Source organism: Chiloscyllium plagiosum, unplaced genomic scaffold, assembly GCF_037043375.1.
Source record: "Chiloscyllium plagiosum isolate Xiang-an unplaced genomic scaffold, Cpla_swu_hap1 HiC_scaffold_3, whole genome shotgun sequence".
Classification (NCBI taxonomy): domain Eukaryota; kingdom Metazoa; phylum Chordata; class Chondrichthyes; order Orectolobiformes; family Hemiscylliidae; genus Chiloscyllium; species Chiloscyllium plagiosum.
The window spans coordinates 151335212-151354554 of record NW_028270141.1 but is presented as its reverse complement, the minus strand read 5'-3'; the positions used below and the strand labels follow the sequence as shown (position 1 = coordinate 151354554).

Genomic DNA, 19343 nt, shown 5'->3' with positions numbered 1-19343 from the left:
ACTGTAACACCCAGTCCCAGGGGGAAAGGACAGTGTGTGACCCACTGTAACACCCAGTCCCTGGGGGAAAGGACAGTGTGTGACCCACTGTAACACCCAGTCCCACAGGGGGGAAAGGACAGTGGCCCTCCCCCACCCCTCCGCTGGTCCGGGGCCATGGGTATGAGCCACTCGCTGCTGCAGCCTCTGCGCTGGCACTCGGTTTACCAGGCGCTCGCATCCGGTTACTGATACCTGAAACCTACTTCCTTCATTCATTCTGGGCGCCTGTGGATGTTTCTGCTTCAGGAAGTGATCCTGTATTCGGCCTCGGAGGATGGAGGCAGCCGGAGAGAGCGGAGAGCAGGTCAGGGCATGGGGTTGTGGAGGGAGGGGGCTTGGAGGCGGCACCGTGGGGAACAGTTACAAATCCCACAGCATCAGGTTATACTCCAACAGGTTTGTGCGCTACAGTCCAACCCCCGGCTCCTCCACATCGTGGGAGATAGTGTCAGCGCAGACCGGAACTGAACGGTGCCCTTCCCCATCGGATAAGGACCACTCATCCCAGACCCCAGACCCCTGAGCAGGACTGGACTCAGTGCTGCCCATCCCAACAGGATCCGGGTTAGTGCTGCCCATCCCAACAGGATCAGGGTCAGTGCTGCCCATCCCCATAGGATCAGGGTCAGTGCTGCCCATCCCAACAGGATCAGGGTCAGTGCTGCACATTCCAATAGGATCAGGGTCAGTGCTGCCCAACCCTATAGGATCAGGGACAGTGGTGCGCATTCCTCCAGGAATAGGGTCAGTGCTGCGCATTTCTACAGGATCATGATCAGTGCTGCACATTCCTATAGGATCAGGGTCAGTGTTGCCAATTCCTTTAGGATCAGGGTCAGTGCTGCACATCCCCATAGGATCAGGGTCAGTGCTGCACATTCCTATAGCATCAGGTCAGTGTTGCCCATTCCTGTAGGATCAGGGTCAGTGCTGCACATTCCTATAGGATATGGGTCAGTGCTGCCCATTCCTATAGGATCAGAGTCAGTGCTGCACATCCCTATAGGATCAGGGTCAGTGCTACACATTCCTGTGGGATCAGGGTCAGTGCTGCACATTCCTATAGGATCAGGGTCAGTGCTGCCTATCCCTACGGGATCAGGGTCAGTGCTCCACATTCCTATAAGATCAGGGTCAGTGTGGCCCAACCCTATAGGATCAGGGTCAGTGAGGCCTATCCGTACAGGATCAGGGTCATTGCGGCATATTCCTATAGGATCCGGGTCAGAGCTGCCCATTTCTACAGGTTCAGGGTCAGTGTTGCCGAACCCCATGGGTTCAGTGTCGGTGCTGCACATTCCTATAGGATCAGGGTCAGTGCTGCACATTCTTACAGGATCAGGGTCAGTGCTACCCATCCCTATAGGATCAGGGTCAGTGCTACCCATCCCTATAAGATCAGGGTCAGTGCTACCCATCCCTATAGGATCAGGGTCAGTGCTGCACATCCCAACAGGATCATGGTCAGTGCTACCCATCCCTATAGGATCATGGTCAGTGCTACCCATCCCTATAGGATCAGGGTCAGTGCTACCCATCCCTATAGGATCAGGGTCAGTGCTGCACATTCCTATAGGATCAGGGTCAGTGCTACCCATCCCTGTAGGATCAGGGTCAGTGTGACCCATTTCTATAGGATCAGGGTCAGTGCTGCACATCCCAATAGGATCAGTGTCAGTGCTTCACATTCCTATAGGATCAGGGTCAGTGCTGCACATTCCTACAGGATCAGGCTCAGTGCTGCCCACCCCCATAGGATCAGAGTCAGTGCTGAGCATTCCTATAGGATCAGAGTCAGTGCTACCCATCCCTATAGGATCAGGGTCAGCGCTGCCCTTCCCCATAGGATCAGGATCAGTGCTGCGCATTCCTGTAGAATCAGGGTCAATGCTGCCCATCCCCATAGGATCAGGGTCAGTGCTACTCATCCCTATAGGATCAGAGTCAGTGCTGCGTATTCCTATAGGATCAGGGTCAGTGCTACCCGTCCCTATAGGATCAGAGTCAGTGCTGCGTATTCCTACAGGATCAGGGTCAGTGCTGCCCATCCCCATAGGATCAAGATCAGTGCTGCGCATCCCTATAGGATCAGGGTCAGTGCTACCCATCCCTATGGGATCAGGATCAGTGCTGCACATTCCTACAGGATCATGGTCAGTGCTGCCCATCCCTATAGGATCAGGGTCAGTGCTGCACATTCCTATAGGATCAGGGTCAGTGCTGCGCATCCTATAGGATCAGGGTCAGCGCTGCCCATCCCTATTGGATCAGGGTCAGTGCTGCACATTCCTATAGGATCAGGGTCAGTGCTACGCATTCCTATAGGATCAGGGTCAGTGCTGCACATTCCTACAGGATCAGGGTCAGTATTGCCAATTCGTATAGAATCGCGGTCATTGCCACACATTGCTATAGGTTCAAGGTCAGTGCTGCACCTTCCTATAGGATCTGTGTCAGTGTTGCCTATTCCTTGAACTGGGGTCTGTATTGGCCCTTCTTGTGCCACCCTTTCAATGGATTGGTTTTAAGAAAGATGTGAGTCAAAACAAGAAAGTCTGCAAAGTGCAGGATGCACCTGTGTCTGAGTGAAGGTAAATACAAGTCCATCCATAAAAAGTAAACATAGTTTGTTTACTCTGAGTAAATGGGCCAGTTCTCTCATGTTAACTGTTTGGGTTCTGAATTTCATTGTGAATGTCCATTGGGTTTAGATAATTACGGTTCTGTCTTCATGTCTAAATAGTCCACATTGCATCAAAGGTTTGTGTAATTCTGGGGTTTCCAAGTGCCCTGTGGCTGCACGTTCCTAGATTAGAGTGATGCTGGAAAAGCACAGCAGGTCAGGCAGCATCCGAGGAGCAGGAAATTCAACGTTTCAGGCAAAAGCCCTTCATCAGGCTTTTGCCTGAAACGTTGATTTACCTGCTACTCGGATGCTGCCTGACCATGCTGTGCTTTTCCAGCACCATTCTAACCTAGACTCTGGTTTCCAGCATCTGCAGTCCTTGTTTTTACCTGCATGTTCCTACCTGATCCAGGGATTGAGGGATTCAGGCTTAGAGTGAGATTCCTCGTGTTTCTCTCTCCAGGATATGAGCCAACCAGAAGGACGGCTGTAGAGTCACACAACCTCCGTCTTAGTAAACATCAGGATTTCAGAAACTATGGGTCAGTCTGCTAGCTATATGACTATAAAGGGCTTCACAGCTGAGCAAGAACATCTGATATCACCCACATACACAGAGTTTGCAGTGGGTATTACATGATAACAATCTGACATTGCAATCCTGACTCAAGCAGCTTCCTTTTCTAGCTATTTGCCTGATTTAAGATCAGCTTGGCTGAGACCAGAGAACCACACTGAACTTTATTTTAATTTGAGTCAGAAACAGACCACAAAATTCCTCTGGGAAGACCATCCCAGTTTGCGGTGCTTGCGTTGAGCAATGGTGGAATCAGTCAGTTCCCATAACCAATTCTCAACCTGCCCACACTAAAAGGAGGAATTCAGTGGGGAAAAAAAATATTGTTTTTAAGTCCTTTTTGAGGGCCCTGGTTCCTTCTGAGATTTAGTTCAGTCACCTAAATGGTCATTATTTATATATAAACCAAGATAGTAAAAAGGATTAAGGAGAACCCTCAGGCCTTAATACATACACACACACATATATATGAGGTAGGTGAGGGCCTAAACAAATACTTTGTGTCAGTATTCACCAAAGAGAAGGAATTGACAGTGGATAATTGCAGGGAAGGGAGTGTCAAGCTTGTAAGCCAAGCTGCTATTAAAAAGGAAGAGGCGTCTGGTGTCTTAAAAGTATTAAGTTAGATAAATCCCTGGGTCCTGATGGGATCTATCCCAGAATATTGAGGGAGGCAAGAGGTCAAATTGCTGGAACATTGATAGACATCTTTGTATCCTTTTTAACCAGTGGTGAGGTCCCAGAGGACTGGAGATTAGCCAATGTTGTCCCATTGTTTAAGAAGGGTAACATTGATAATCCAGGAAATTACAGGCCTGTGAGTCTCACGTTGGTGGTAGGGAAATTATTGGAAAAGATTCTCAGGGACAAGATCTATACACATTTATTAGCAATAGGCAGCATGGTTTTGTGTGGGGAAGGCCATGTCTCACTAACCTGATTGAGTTTTTTGAGGAAGTGATAAAGATGATTTATGAGATGGTTGATGTTGTCTACATGGAGTTCAGTAAAGCCTTTGACAAGGTCCCTCATGGCAGACTGGTACAAAAGGTGAGGTCACATGGTATTGATGGATACAGAACTGGCTTAGTCATAGGAGACAGAGGGTAGTGGTGGAAGGATGTTTTTCAGAATGGAGGGTTGTGACTACTGGGTGTTCCACAGGGATCAGTGCTGGCACCTCTGCTGCTCATGGTGTCCAGAAATGATGTGGAGGAAAATGGAGCTGGTCTAATTAGTAAGTTTGCAGATGATACAAAAGTTGGTGGAATTGCAGGTAGTGAGGAGGATTGTCAGAGGATACGGCAGGATATAGAGCAGTTGGGGGGCATGGCAGATGGAGTTTAAGCAGGACAAATGTGAAGTGATGCATTTTGGTTGGAGTATTGAGATGCAGAGGGATCTGGGTGTGCAGGTCCACAGATTCACTGAAGGTGGCAGCGCAGGAGGGTAATGTAGTAAAAAAGACTTATGGCATGCTTGCCTTCATTGGAAGGGCATTGAGTATAAGGATAGACAAGTTATATTGCAGCTTTATAGAAATTTAGTTAGGCCACACTTGGAATGTTGCATATAGTTCTGGTCGCCACTTTCCCAGAAGGATGTGGATGCTTTGGAGAGGGTACAGAAAAGGTTTACCAGGATATTGCCTGGTATGGGGGATTTTAGCTATGAAGAAAGGTTGGATAGACTGGGTTTGTTTTCACTGGAATGCAGGAGGTTGAGGGGCGATTGGATAGAAGTTTATAGGATTGCGATTGGCATGGGTAGAGTAGAAAGTATGAAGTTTTTTTCCCAGAGTGGAGGGGTCAATTACTAGGGACATAGGTTCAAGGTGCTGGGGAGGAAGTTTAAAAGAGATTTGTGAAACAAGTCTTTCAAACAAAGGGTGGTGAGTGCCTGGAACACGTTGCCAGGGGAGATGGTGGAAGTAGACACAATAGCAGCATTCAAGAAACGCCTGGACAAATACGTGAATAGGAAGGGAATAGAGGAATTTGGGATTCTGTAAGTGAAGACAGTTTTAGAATTGAAGAGCAAAATGTGTCAGCACAGGCTTGGAGGGCTGAAGGGCCTGTTCCTGTGCTCTATTCTTTGTTCATTATTCTGTTGACAGGATATTTGATTGAAGTTGTTTATATACAGACTATGAAAAGTGATATCATGGAGTCATTCCTGCAATGGTGAAGGACAGGAAATGCTGCTACTGCATCTCCCATGTGTCCCCAAAAGGTTAAAGTCAGAGACACAAATGAACTAATGATCTGATTTTGAGGTTATGTCCCCTTCTCCTACATCTACTCTACCAATTCATTTCATAATCCTAAACACATCAATAAAAACATCCTTTAACTGTCTCTATTCCAAGAAATTCAAACATAGTTTATATAATCTCTCCTAATCTAATCCTTAGACCCTGGCAACACATTAGTTGCACTTCTTCCAAGATCGATGAATCCTTTCTAAGATGTTGTACCCAAAATTGTTTAGAGAATTTCAAAAGTGGTCAATCCAAGATGTAACTCTAACAAATCTTTCTCCCTTTTATATCCTAGACTACCAGCTATTCCATTAGGCCATTGGAGTGTTTTTGTACCTGACTGATACATTTCAGTGCTGTATATACTTTAGGGTTGGATAAATGTTTTAATTTAGCTCTGGAGATTACATGACAGGCCATAAGTAATCAAGAAACAAATAATTTACATTCAACAGGGACAACTCCCTGACCAGCAGAAAAATATTTTTAATGTATGCAACCTGCTCCCCGTATGCTTAGTATCCTGAAAACTTAAATTAACTCCCCTTTAACCTAAATTCCATGGACTAACTCTAATTTCTATAATCTCTGTCTATAATACTATCACTTAGAATTCAGGTGTTATTTTGAGTAAAAGTATGTGGCACACCTTTCAAGGCCACTATTTACTTTGAAAGATATGGTGCCCAGAACAGTTTACAATATTCTGGGTGTGGTCCACCACAGATTGTACATAGCTAGCATTGCTTTCCTTTAACAAGACAGAAATTGCTGGGAAAAGCACAGCAGGTATTACAGCATCTATGGAGAGAAAACGTTAACGTTTCAGGTCCAGTGACCCTTCCTCAGAACTTTCTTTCTCTTTATTTATGGGATGGTGCCATCACTGACTGAGCCATCGATATTTGCTAATCTCCAGTTCCCTTGAGAAGATGGTTGTGAGCTGCTTTCTGGAATCGTTGCAGTCCACATGTTGTAGGCAGCCCCACAGCGCCCTTAGGGATGGAGTTCCATGATTTTGACCAGCGACAGCGACGGAACGGTGATACATTTCCAAGTCAGATTGGTATGTGACTTGGAGGGGAACCGGCAGATGGTGAGATTCCCATGTACCTTCTGTCCTTGTCCTTCTTGATGGAAGTGGTCATGGGTTTTGAAGGTGCCAAAAGAGCCTTGGTGAATTTCTGTAGTGCATCTTGTAGATAATACACACTGCTGCTACTGTGCATCAGTGGTGGAGGGTGTGGATGTTTGTGGGTGAACTGGATGGTGCCAGGCTTCTTGAGTGTTTTACCTAGTTGATTTTAACCCTACTGCGAATCCTCTTGCAAGGATGCCTGCCTTGAAGAATTTCCTCTGCCCTGATTTCCACCTATCCACTCCACCCTCTCCTCCATGACCTATCACCTTCATCCCCTCCCCCACTCACCCATTGTACTCTATGCTACTCTCTCCCCACCCCCACCCTCCTCCAGCTTATCTCTCCACGCTCCAGGCTCTCTGCCTTTATTCCTGATGAAGGGCTTTTGCCCGAAACGTCGATTTCGAAGCTCCTTGGATGCTGCCTGAACTGCTGTGCTCTTCCAGCACCACTGATCCAGATTCTTGAGTGTTGTTGGAACTGCACCCATCCAGGCAAGTGGGGAGTATTCCATTACACTCCTGACTTGTGCTTGTAGACGATGGACAAGCTTTGGGGAGTCAGGAGGTGAATTACTTGCCAGAGTATTCTCAGCTTCTGATCTGTTCTTGTAGCCACAGTATTTATATGGTTAGTCAAGTTCAATTTCTGGTCAACAGTAACCCCACAGCATGTTGATCATGAGGAGGTGAGTGATGGTTATTCCATTTGTTGGAGAAGGCAATTTCCTGGGACGAGTGTGGTAGTGTAATGCTGCTGAAATAGTGATTCAGAAGCCCACACAAATGTTCTGGAAACACAGGTTCATGGAAACATAGACAATGCAGACTAGGCGATTCAGCCCTTTGAGCCTGTTTCAGCATTCAATATGATCACAGCTGATCATCCAACTCACACACTCAGAGGGTGCAGAAGAGATTTACAAGAATGGTTCCAGGGATAATAAAATTCACTTTATGAGGAGAGATTGGAGAAGTTAGAACTCTTCTCCTTTAAGAGGAGAAGGCGAAGACGAGATTTGCTCGAAGTTTTCCAAATCATGAGGTGGCTGCACGTAGATAGAGAGAAACTATTCCTCTCACCAAAGCATATGTATTAGAGGGCTCAATTTTAAAGCGTTTTGCAAAAGAAGCAAATGTGAGGTGAGAAAATAAAACTTTTCACACAGCAATTAGATCAAGTGTGGAATGCACTGCATGGAAGTCTGGCAGAGGCAGGTTCAGCTGTGGCACTCGAGATTATTCGGTACTTACTTAAATAGAAAACTAAGTGTACAGTTATTGAAAAAAGGCAATAGATTTGCACTAAATTAAAATGCTGGAGAGCAGGTGTAAACAAAATGGGCTAAACAGCCTTCTTTGCAACGCAACAGTTTTGTGATTCAATGGTTTGGATGAAGGGAGCAAATGTAATATTTCCATGTTTGCTGATTAATCAAAACTAGGTAGGAATGTGAATTGTGAGGAAGGTGCAGAGGGCTTAAAGGAGTTTCAGATAAGCTCAGTGAGTGGGGAAAAACAAGCAAGATGGAATACAATGTGGTAAAATGTAAAATTATCCCACATTGATTAAAAAAAACAGAAATGCAGAGATGTAAATTAGGGACCAGGAAGTGTGGATATTTCAAGAGACCTGAATGCTCTTGTTCATAAATCACTGAACGCTAATATGCAGGAGGAACAAGCAATTAGGAAGACATTGACCTTTATTTCAAGAAGATTTGAGTACAGGAATAAAGATGTCTTGCTGCAGTTGATTTGAGACATCCTTGGGGAACCCACCACTGGGGTATTATGTATAGTTTTGTTCTCCCTATCTAAGGAAGAATCTCTTTCTTCGTCTCCTCCCTGAGATGGTGGGAATGTCCTCGGAACTGAGATTGAGCAGACAGTCCCCACATTCTTCAGAGTTTGAGAGATCTCATTTAAAGCAACAAGAAGGTTCCAGGACACAGCAGAACAGTGGGCCGCACAGTGACACTGCTGCCTCACAGCGCCACGGTTCAATTCCCGCCTCAGGCGACTCTCTGTGTGGAGTTTGCACATTCTCCCCGTGTCTGCGTGGGTTTCTTCCGGGTGCTCCGGTTTCCTCCCATAATCCAAAAATGTGCCGGTTAGGTGAATTGGCCATGCTAAATTGCCCATAGTGTTAGGTGAAGGAGTAAATGTAGGGGAATGGGTCTGAATGGATTGCGCTTCGGCGGGTCGGAGTGGACTTGTTGGGCCGAAGGGCCTGTTTCCGTACTGTAAGTAATCTTATCTAATCATACAGAACAGATGCGGGGAGATGTTGTACCCTGGCTAGCAGGTCAAGAACCATCAGACATAGTCTCAGAATAGTTTTGAGAGAAGGAACGTTTTGGAGAATGGTGAATCTGTGAATTAGAGAACTATAAAGGCCCAGTCAATGAGTATTTTCAAGGCAGATATCGATAAGTTGGTAAATATTAAGGATATCAAAGGATATGTGGATAGTATCAGAAAGTCCTGTTGAGGTAGAAGATATATATGGTGTAGTTTAATGGTGGAATAAGGGATCTTCTTTATTCTTTGACAGGACATGATTGTTGCTGGGTCAATTGCAGGGTCACAGTTTGTTATTCATTACTGATTGTCCTTGAACAAAGTGACAGACTATGCCATCTCAGAGGCAGTTCCATGTTACCCATTTGCTGTGGGTCTGAACATCCATTTAGGCCAAACCAGCTAAGGATGGAAGACTTCCTTCCCTGAAGGACAATGGTGAACCAACTGAGTGTTTAAAAGAATTAATGATAGCTGTCACTGTTCCTGGCTTTAAGTTCCAGATTTATTAATGGAATTTAAATTCCAGAGTTACAGTGGTGGGATTTAAATCTAAGTTCTCAGAGGCTTTATCCTGGATTATGGATAATTAGGCTCGTGATATTACTGCTCAGTTTGAATCAGTTGGCTGATGGCTGATTTGTGATGCAGAATGGTGCTAACAGCATGAGATCAGTTCCTGCACTGGCTGAAGTCACTGTGAATGACTCTCCTTCTCAACCTCTCCCCTCGCCTGAGGCACGGTGATTTTCAGATTAAACCACCACTAGTCATCTCCCTCTAATAAGAGAGCAACCAGTAAGACTATGGAGACTTTACCTTTACACTGTTCCGATTTCCTACCTACGGGAGGAGATTTAAAAAGTTGTTCAAAATCATGAGGGGTCTGGTTAGAGTCGATAATGGTCCCATCGGCAAAAAACTTGTGAAGCAGAGGAAACAAACCAAAGGAAGATGGCAAAAGAAACAGGGCTGACATGAGTTTGTTCTAGATACTGTCTAATAAAGCACTGGAATGCAATAACTGAGAATGAGGTTGAGGCTGATTCCACTATAATCTTCAAAAGGGTATTGAATAATCATTGAAGTGAAAAATGTCGCAGGATAATGCGGAGGGGTTGGGGTAAACAACTAGTTGGTCTACTCTTGCAGGGAATTTTCATGGACTCAATCGGCTAAATGACTTCCCTTCAAATCATTTGATGAATCTATTACAATGCTCCTGTTATGTGCTGAGGAATATTTGATTAAAGTTACTAGATAAATATAAGTATTCAACTCCGGGCAGTATTTTTGGACATATATGATGGTTTTTGAGAAAGAATTGGTAGGAAAGAGGTGAAAATGTGTTGCTGGAAAAGCGCAGCAGGTCAGGCAGAACCAAGGAGCAGGAGAATCAACGTTTCAGGCATGAGCCCTTCTTCAGGGCTCATGCCTGAAACGTCGATTCTCCTGCTCCTTGGATGCTGCCTGACCTGTTGTGCTTTTCCAGCAACACATTTTTCAGCTCTGATCTCCAGCATCTGCAGTCCTCACTTTCTCCAGGAAAGAGGTGAAGACAACATGTGACTCCAGGATGCTATGCCTTGCACTTCAGTCATTTGTCAAAATGGTTCTGTTTACGTGGAAAACTTTTCGAATCCCCAATTTAATTACGTTTAAAGACAGAGAAATCGGAACCTGAAGATTTGAAGGCAGAGAAGAAACAGCCACGAAGATTCATTCACTTTTCAAATGGAGACATCATGGAGGAATATAGTACTGAAGAAGAGAGTGAAGAGGAGCAGCAAGTGTCAGAGAAAGTCAATCCTGTAAGTGTACCAGCAATCTGAATTCAGTGATCTAATCACAGTCATGTTTGAATTACACAACTGAAAGAGGGGCAGTACTGTCTAGATAGTCACATGATCTTTGTATACACACACTGCCTATCAGCTTCCCATTCTCCAGCAACTTCTTATAAACCCAACATCGTCACATGTGCTCCCCAACCTCACATCAGCCATCCTTCCAGAGTAACCAGCTTCCCAAATCCCAGCCCCACCATCTTCCCATGTGCTCCCCAACATCTCACCAGCCGTCCTTCCAGATTAACCAGCTTCTTGCACTCCAGTAGCTAGTCTTTAGAGTGAGAGGGGAAAGATGTAAAAGAGACTTAAGGAGCAACTTTTTCACACAGAGAGTGGTACATGTGTGGAATGAGCTCCCAGAGGATGTGGTGGAGGCTGGTACAATTGCAACATTTAAAAGGCATCTGGATGGGTATATGAATAGGAAGAGCTTGGAGGGATATGGGCTGGGTGCTGGCAGGTGGGACTAGATTGGGTTGGGATATCTGGTCGGCATGGACGGGTTGGAGCGAAGGGTCTGTTTCTGTGCTATACATTTCTATGATTCTGTGACTCCATGACTCTCATACCCTTGTGCCATCATCTCCCCATGTAGTCCCCAACCTCACACCAGTCATCTTTACACATGTTCCAGCCTCCCAAAGCATAATCCCAATAGCTTCGCATACACTCAATACCATAACTTCCAGCAGCTTCCTATTCACGGCATCATGTCCCCTCCCACCTCCTCCTGCTGTCCTGCACCCAACCACTCCACCTCACCAGCTGCCTAGATTAACAAGTAGCTTCTTATACACCCATATCTCACCAAGGTAGCTCCCCAATAGGTATCTATACCCAAGACCAGCTGTTTATTCACCCACCCTGCTGCCTATCCTCTCCATCAGCTTCCAAAAACCTGTTTCTCATGGGGTAGTGAAGAGGACAGATACAGGATAGAGGGAAATGTTTTCAAAAACATCTTTTAAATTTTCAAAACAACCAGTTTAGAAATGTTATTATACATCTCTGGAGCAGGTGAGACTCGAACCCTGGCCTCCTGGCTTACAGGTAGGGACACTACCACTGCTCCACAAAAGCCCCCTGAAATCATCTTTCAAACAAAGACCACCACAGACACATGGGTGAACTCTGAAAATATTTTTTTTTCCATCAAAGTTTTGATTGTCTGTGAAAAGTCATGTACTAATTGTTTTGCAGTCCACACTCCCCTGGAACCATTTCCTGGTGTTTTGGGTGATGAAGTTTGCAAGGATATCATTATTCAGTGAGTATCATATAGACTGGACTGAGCATTGGATGCTTTAGGCGAAGATTGGAATGAGTTCTTTTTTATGGGGAGAGCATTTCTCTTTAATCTGCTGATTTTCTTCATGTCCTGAAAATGGGCAGTGTCCTGCCCAGTAAAGATTTCAACTTCCTAACTTTCATGGCTTCAATCAATATAACTTCTTAACTTTCACCTTTAAAATGTGGACAATCCTGTAAAGACAGCCCCAGAGAATAAGGTGACTTTTATAATTTCTACACAAAGGAGCACCTCTGGTTTTTGGATAGGTCTTAATATAAATGACAATGGGCAGCTTGCCCTTCCTTGAATTGACGTGTTGGAGATGAAACTACTGGTGGAATTTAGAGTCATAGATTTTTTTTATGGATGAGGAGGAGGCCCTTTGGCCAATTGTATCTATTCTAGTCATAAAATACCCATCTACTCTAATTCCACTTTCCAGCACTTGGTGTGTAGCCTTGTATACTATGGCACTTCAAGAACTCATCTAAATACAAATTAAATGTCGTGACAATTCCTATCTCCATCAGCCTTTTAGGTGGCAGGTTTCAGATACATACAAACCTCTAGATAAAAACAAATTCCCACAGATCCCGTCTAAACTTCATGTTCATTACCTTAAAACTGTTCCCCCTGGTTATTGACCCCTCTACTAAGGGGAAAGGTTTCTCTTGATCTCCCCTGTCTACACCTCCCCCAGAACTTGTACAACTCAATCAAATCCCACTCAGCTTTGTCTGCTCTAAGGAAAACCACTCCAGCCTATCTAAGTCTTTCTTTATTGCTGAACCACTCCAGCCCTGGTAAATCTCCCCTGCACCACCTCCAGTACAATCATATCCTTCCCATAGTGTGGTGACCAGAACTGCACAGAGTACTCCATAGCTGTGGCCTAACATTATACACAGCTCCAACATCACCTGCTCACTCTTGTATTCAATGCCTTGACGAACGAAGGCAAAGACGCTACATTCCTTCTTAACCACCTTACTTTCTCGTACTGGCCTTCAAGGATCTATCAACATGCACACCAAGGGCCAACTGATGCACTATACTTTTTTGGATCATGCCATTCAGTTGTACTCACCTTGTTAGTCCATCCAGAACTCTCCCCCTTCAGGATTAAATTCCACTTCAGAAAAACAAACAGAAATTGCTGGAAACGTTCAGCAGGTTTGGCAGCACCCGTGAAGAGACATCAGAGTTCATGTTTTGGGTCCAGTGACCCTTCCTCAGAACTATTCTGAGGAAGGGTCACCGGACCTGAAAGATTAACTTTGATTTCTCTTGACAGATGCTGTCAGACTTGCTGAGCTTTTCCAGCAATTTCTGTTTTTGTTTCTGATTTACAGCATCCGCAGTTCTTTCAGTTTTTAAATTCCATTTCCACTGTTTAGCCCACCTGACTAGCCTTCTATATTGTCAAGTAGGCAAAAGTGAGGACTGCAGATGCTGGAAACCAGAGTTTAGATCAGAGTGATGCTGGAAAAGCCCAGCAGGTCAGGCAGCATCCGAGGAGCAGGAAAATTGACTGCTTTTGCCTGAAACGTTGACTTTCCTGCTCCTCGGATGCTACCTGACCTGCTGTGCTTTTCCAGCATCACTCTGATTTAAACTTCTATATTGTCAAGTTGTCTAAGGCTTTCCTCTTTGCTATGTACCACACCATCAATTTTCGTGTCATCTGCAAATTTACTGATCAAGCCTCCTATATTCTTGTCTAGATCATTAATGTACCCAACATATAGTAAAGGACCCAGACTGCACCCTGGACACAGGTTCGCAAAAATATCCTTGCATCATTAACCTCTGCTTCCTGCCACTAAGCCAGGGCTGTCTGATGAAGCATTTACTTTCTTCCGATTTAAATTTACCTAACTCTGTCTTATGTCTATCGTTAAAAGTCACAACATATCCAAAATGCGTTTTTAAAATCAATCCCTCGAGAAGTTATGAACAGGAGAAACATTATCCATTTCTCTTCGGAGAAGTTATATCTTGCTCCATACCGAATTCACACATCAGTTGCAACAAGATATAGGAGTAGTGAAAAAAAATCAAAAACAGCTGCTCCTGTACAAAACAGAAATTGCTGGAAAAACTTAGCAGGTCTGACAGCATCTGTGGAGAGAAAGCACAGTTACCATTTCAGGTCCAGTGACCTTTCTTCAGAACTCTGCTTCTTGTACAGATTAATGAAGTCTTTCTTCAGTTTTACAGGAGTTTGGTTAATCTACATCCAGACTACAGTGTGAAGTTTTGGTCCCCTTATCTCAGGAAAGATATTATTGCCATAGAGGGAGTGCAGTGAAGGTTCAGCAGACTTGTTCCTGGGATGGTGGGACTAACCTATGAAGAGAGATTGGGAAAACTGGATCTGTATTCACTAGGGATTTAAAGAATAAAAGGTGGTCTCATTGAAACTTACAAAGTACTTACATGAATAGACAGGGTACATGTAGAGAAGATGTTTCCCTGTTTGGGAAGTCTAGAACCAGGGGGCATAATTTAAAAACAAAGATGGATGCCACCAAGATGAAGAGAAATGTTTTAACTCAGAATGGTCTGAACTTTTCAAATTCCCTATCCCAGACTGTGGAAGCTCACCCTTTGTGTATGTTTATAAGTAGAGATTGATAGATTTCTGATTACTAGTGGCTTGTGTAATTATGCGGATGCGTGGGTGAAAGGCATTGAAGTATTCGATTAGTCAGGAATATATTGAATAGCAGGGTGGGCTTGATGGACTGAATGGCCAACAAGTGTTCCTATGTTCCTAAAGTAGTGATCCAAGCTGGGAGTCGGGTGAGTTTTTGAATCACTGTAAATAACTGTACTATACTTGCTCACTGTACAGTGCCATCAAAAAGGCTGATGGCATTCATTGTATCCCACTGAGCAGCTCACTACAAACCAGAAACTGAATATTCTTTACCTGTGTTTGGTTTTAACTGACAACAGTGAATAGTTGGCACTATAACTGCATTGACTTTATAAAGCTCTGGTTAGGCCCCATTTGGAGTACTGTGTCCAGTTTTGGTCCCCACACCTCAGGAAGGACATACTGGCACTGGAACGTGTCCAGCGGAGATTCACACGGATGATCCCTGGAATGACAGGTCTAACATATAAGGAACGGCTGAGGATACTGGGATTGTATTCGTTGGAGTTTAGAAGATTAAGGGGAGACTTAATAGAGACGTACAAAATAATACATGGCTTGGAAAAGGTGGATGCTAGGAAATTGTTTCCGTTAAACGAGGAGACTAGGACCCGTGGACACAGCCTTAGAATTAGAGGGGGTCATTTCAGAACAGAAATGCGGAGACATTTCTTCAGCCAGAGAGTGGTGGGCCTGTGGAATTCATTGCCACGGAGTGCAGTGGAAGCCGGGACGCTAAATGTCTTCAAGGCCAAGATTGATAGATTCTTGTTGTCTAGAGGATTTAAGGGCTACGGGGAGAACGCTGGTAAGTGGAGCTGAAATGCGCATCAGCCATGATTGAATGGCGGAGTGGACTCGATGGGCCGAATGGCCTTACTTCCACTCCTATGTCTTATGGTCTTATTCTCTAACATTTGATCATTTCATCTCTCTTAGCCTGTGACTTACTTGGAGAGAAACTGGCCAATCTGTTTGGATTGACATCAGCCAAGTACCAATATGCAGTAGATGAATACTACAGTGTTCAAGACCAGGTCACCTCAATATAATTAATTATTAGATTAAATATCACTTTTGTAATATAAAATTGTGCAAGATTTATTAGGTTACTGATAGACTGTCAAATGTTTTACACTAATCCTCGTGAGCATCTATCAATAGCTTATTGACAAATTGTTTCATATTAATAAGAATAATCAGGTTGTTGATAGACTGTCTGGAATGATTTATACTAACTGAGTGTACAATGATTAATAGGTGTAGATGATCATGAAACCAGCAGTGGTAATGTGTTATAGTTGACTCAGAATTCAAGTTGCTACGGCAACGTGCACACTTACATGCATGTTGTCGATTGGAGCTCTGGATTTCAAATTTCCGCCCCATGACTGATCAGGAGTGTCTCCTACTCTTATGACCTGCCATTGAGAGAGGCTGGAACAATTTGCAAGTTAATGCTCACACTTTTGGTCATGTAATGAACACACCTTCCACGGCTGTTAAATTCTAGGATGGGTTTCGAACCCAGAGCATTTGGCTTGGAGGCAGGTACACTACCCACTAAACCACAAGAATCAATTCACATAATGGTGTACAATATTGAAAGTACTACTTTTTCAATTTTGGAGTTAGAATTAACAATTTATCTTGCATCAATGTCAATTCCAGAAAAAGGGAAGGGAGAAAGGAGGGAAGGACTGAAGTAGCAAAACAATAGAAGGGTTGACAGTGCCATCAACAGACACTTACTCAACAATAACCTGCTCAATGGTGCTTAGTTTTGAGTTCTGCCAGAGCCACTCAGCCTCTGATCTCATGACAGCCTTGGCCTAAAAATGGACAAAAGAGCTGAACTCCAGAGAGGAGATGAGAGTGACTGGCCTTAAGGAGTGTGGCATCAAAACATACTCGTAAAATCGTTGAGAATTGGGGGAAATTCTCTTATACACTTAGAGTTGTACAGCCTGGAAACAGACGCTTCGGTCCAACTTGTCCATGCCAGCCAGATATCCTATATTAATCTAGTCCCATTTGCCAGTATTTGGCTCATATCCCTCTAAACCCTTCCTATTCACATACGATCCAGAGCATACCTGGTACAAAGAAAGATGATTATAGTTCTAGGAGATGAATCATCTGAGTCCCATAGCATGTCTGTAGGGGTTCTTTGGGAGTCTTCTTGGTTGAACCACCTTCGGCTGCTTCCCTCCATCAGCAAGTCAGAAGTGAGTTGTTTGCTGGTGAATACACAATATTTAGCAGTATTTGCAACTCCACAGACACAGAAACAGGTTGTGTTAATATGGAACACGACTTTGAAAGCATTCAGACTTAGACTTGACAGGTGACAAATAACATTTGCACCACACAACTGCAAAACAATTGACGATCTCAAGTAAGCTCCTTTACTTTCAATGGCATTACTGTAGTGAATCCCCCACTATCAATACCATAGGAGTTAAAATTGAACAGAAGCTGAACTGTACTAGCCGTACAAATACCGTGGCTACAAGAACAGGTTTGTGGCTGAGAATTCTGCAGTGAGTTACTCACTACCTGTGTCCCCCAAGCCTATTCACCACTTTCAAAATCCCGGAACTGCCTGCTACACCAGGCAGGCTGCATTTGTTGACTCATTACCACCACCTTCTCCAGAGCAGTCAGGGTTGGGTAATAAGTGCTGGCCTAGCCCATGACATACATATCCCATGAATGAATTTGCAAAAAATACTGGAGGGGCAGGGAATGGAAAATTAACAAACGTTATGCTGGTTTTTGTTTAAAAGTTCAAAGCTGATAATGTTGCTACTCTTCCTTTCTAGGAAGGATATGAAGATGGAGATGAAATGACAATTGTGGAGGATGCGAAAATGAATGAGAGACAGCATCTTCCGCTCCAGAATTTTCAATATGGTACTTTAGACACGATGGAGCGATCAGGAATTGCAAGCAGTGATGACTGCAAACACACCGTATGTTATGAAAATGAAGCAATGGAAGATAATGCAGATATTAATGATCAGATAAAGATGGACAACAACTAATGACCGATCATTGATTACTTCCTTTACAGACAATTTGGTTGTAGTGTTAGATGAACATGTACTGGTTTCCGCCAGTTTTACCCTCCTCTCTCCTCTATTGATGTCCTGAAATAGTAGGTTATTGTTTCATCCAATGCCTCATTGCCATCCTACATACTGGAGCCTAATAGTTAGTACAAGGGAAGGTAGTGGCCTAGTACCATTATCGCTGGACTGTAATTCCAGAGACCCAGTTAAATTTCTGGGGACCCATGTTTGAATCCCACCATGGTAGATGGTAGAATTTGAATTCAATAAAAAAAAATCTGGAATTAAGAGTCTAATTGATTATTGGAGAAACCCATCTGGTTCACTAATGTCCTTACCTGGGCTGGCCTACATTTGACTCCAGACCTGCAGCAATATGGTTAACTTTCAACTGCCGTCTGAGTAATTAGGGATGGGCGATTAATGCTGGCCTAGCCAGCGATGTCCCATCTTGTGAACGAACGACAAAACACAGAAGGCATCACAGCTGACCATGCACTCAATGGGTATAGTTGCTGGGTACAGATTGGGAGTGGGAATTTTGACATTCTTTGCCCTCCTTTCCAGTGCAGGAGAAGTAAAGGTCCGTAAACTGTAACTACCCATTTGTTTTGCAGCTGAGATCAACGCAAACATTGGATTGGAGTGTTGCTGGTCTGTGAAGTTCAGGTGGTCTCTGCATAGTTAAGATGTCTACTGAAGGATTGTGTGAACTGGCAGACCATTAACCAGCTAACCTTCCGAAATAACCTGGGATACTAATGCCAGTTAATCATTTTGTTTTATGATCAACAAAGTGTTTGACCTAATTAGAAACTCATTTTTAAACAGTCCACACAGACAAGAGATTCTGTTTTCCTGATATGAAAGTCATGCTTACCCTACTCCTCTTCAACAACCTGCTGATTTATGTCCAAAACCTTAAGAACTATGTCCTGCTGAAATGAAACCAGCTAAACTATGCAGCATACCACCAAGGCCTGTAGCTTGCCCTTACTTTTTCTTCCAAGGCCACCCTGCATGTGACAGTCCTGGTTTGTTTGGTTATCTGCAAGTGAACTATAAAAATCAACAACTTGTATTTGTATACTACCTTTGATGTAATAAAATAGATGAAGGGATTTTACGAGAGTGAAACAATTTCATGAGAAAATAAAACAAAATTGACACGAACCATCTAAGGAGGTATTAAAGCAGATGACCACAACTCAGTCAAAGAGGTAGTGCATTAAAGGAGATAAAGAAATGGAAAGGCAGAGAAGTTTCGGAAGGAGGTTTCAGAGATTAGGCTATGACAGTTAAAGGCATGTCCATCAATATGGTGTGAATAACGTTGAGAATGCTTCCCAGGTCAGAATTAGAAGAGCTGAAAAATGTGTTGCTGGAAAAGCGCAGCAGGTCAGGCAGCATCCAAGGAGCAGGAGAATCGACGTTTCAGGCATAAGCCCTTCTTCAGGAATGAGGAGGGTGTGCCAAGCAGGCTAAGATAAAAGGTAGGGAGGAGGGACTTGGGGGAG

The 19343-nt window shown here is 44.0% G+C and overlaps 1 protein-coding gene across 1 annotated transcript; it reads left to right on the top strand.

Moving 5' to 3' along the window:
- The first annotated feature begins 181 nt into the window (after positions 1-181).
- LOC122540161 (protein FAM177B-like) lies at positions 182-18947 on the top strand. The gene is made up of 5 exons (XM_087984403.1): positions 182-346; positions 10614-10760; positions 12000-12066; positions 15692-15789; positions 17578-18947. Exons 1-5 carry the CDS (start codon positions 317-319, stop codon positions 17797-17799), a joined length of 564 nt encoding a protein of 187 aa, XP_087840529.1. The 5' UTR covers positions 182-316; the 3' UTR covers positions 17800-18947.
- The last annotated feature ends 396 nt before the right edge of the window (positions 18948-19343 follow it).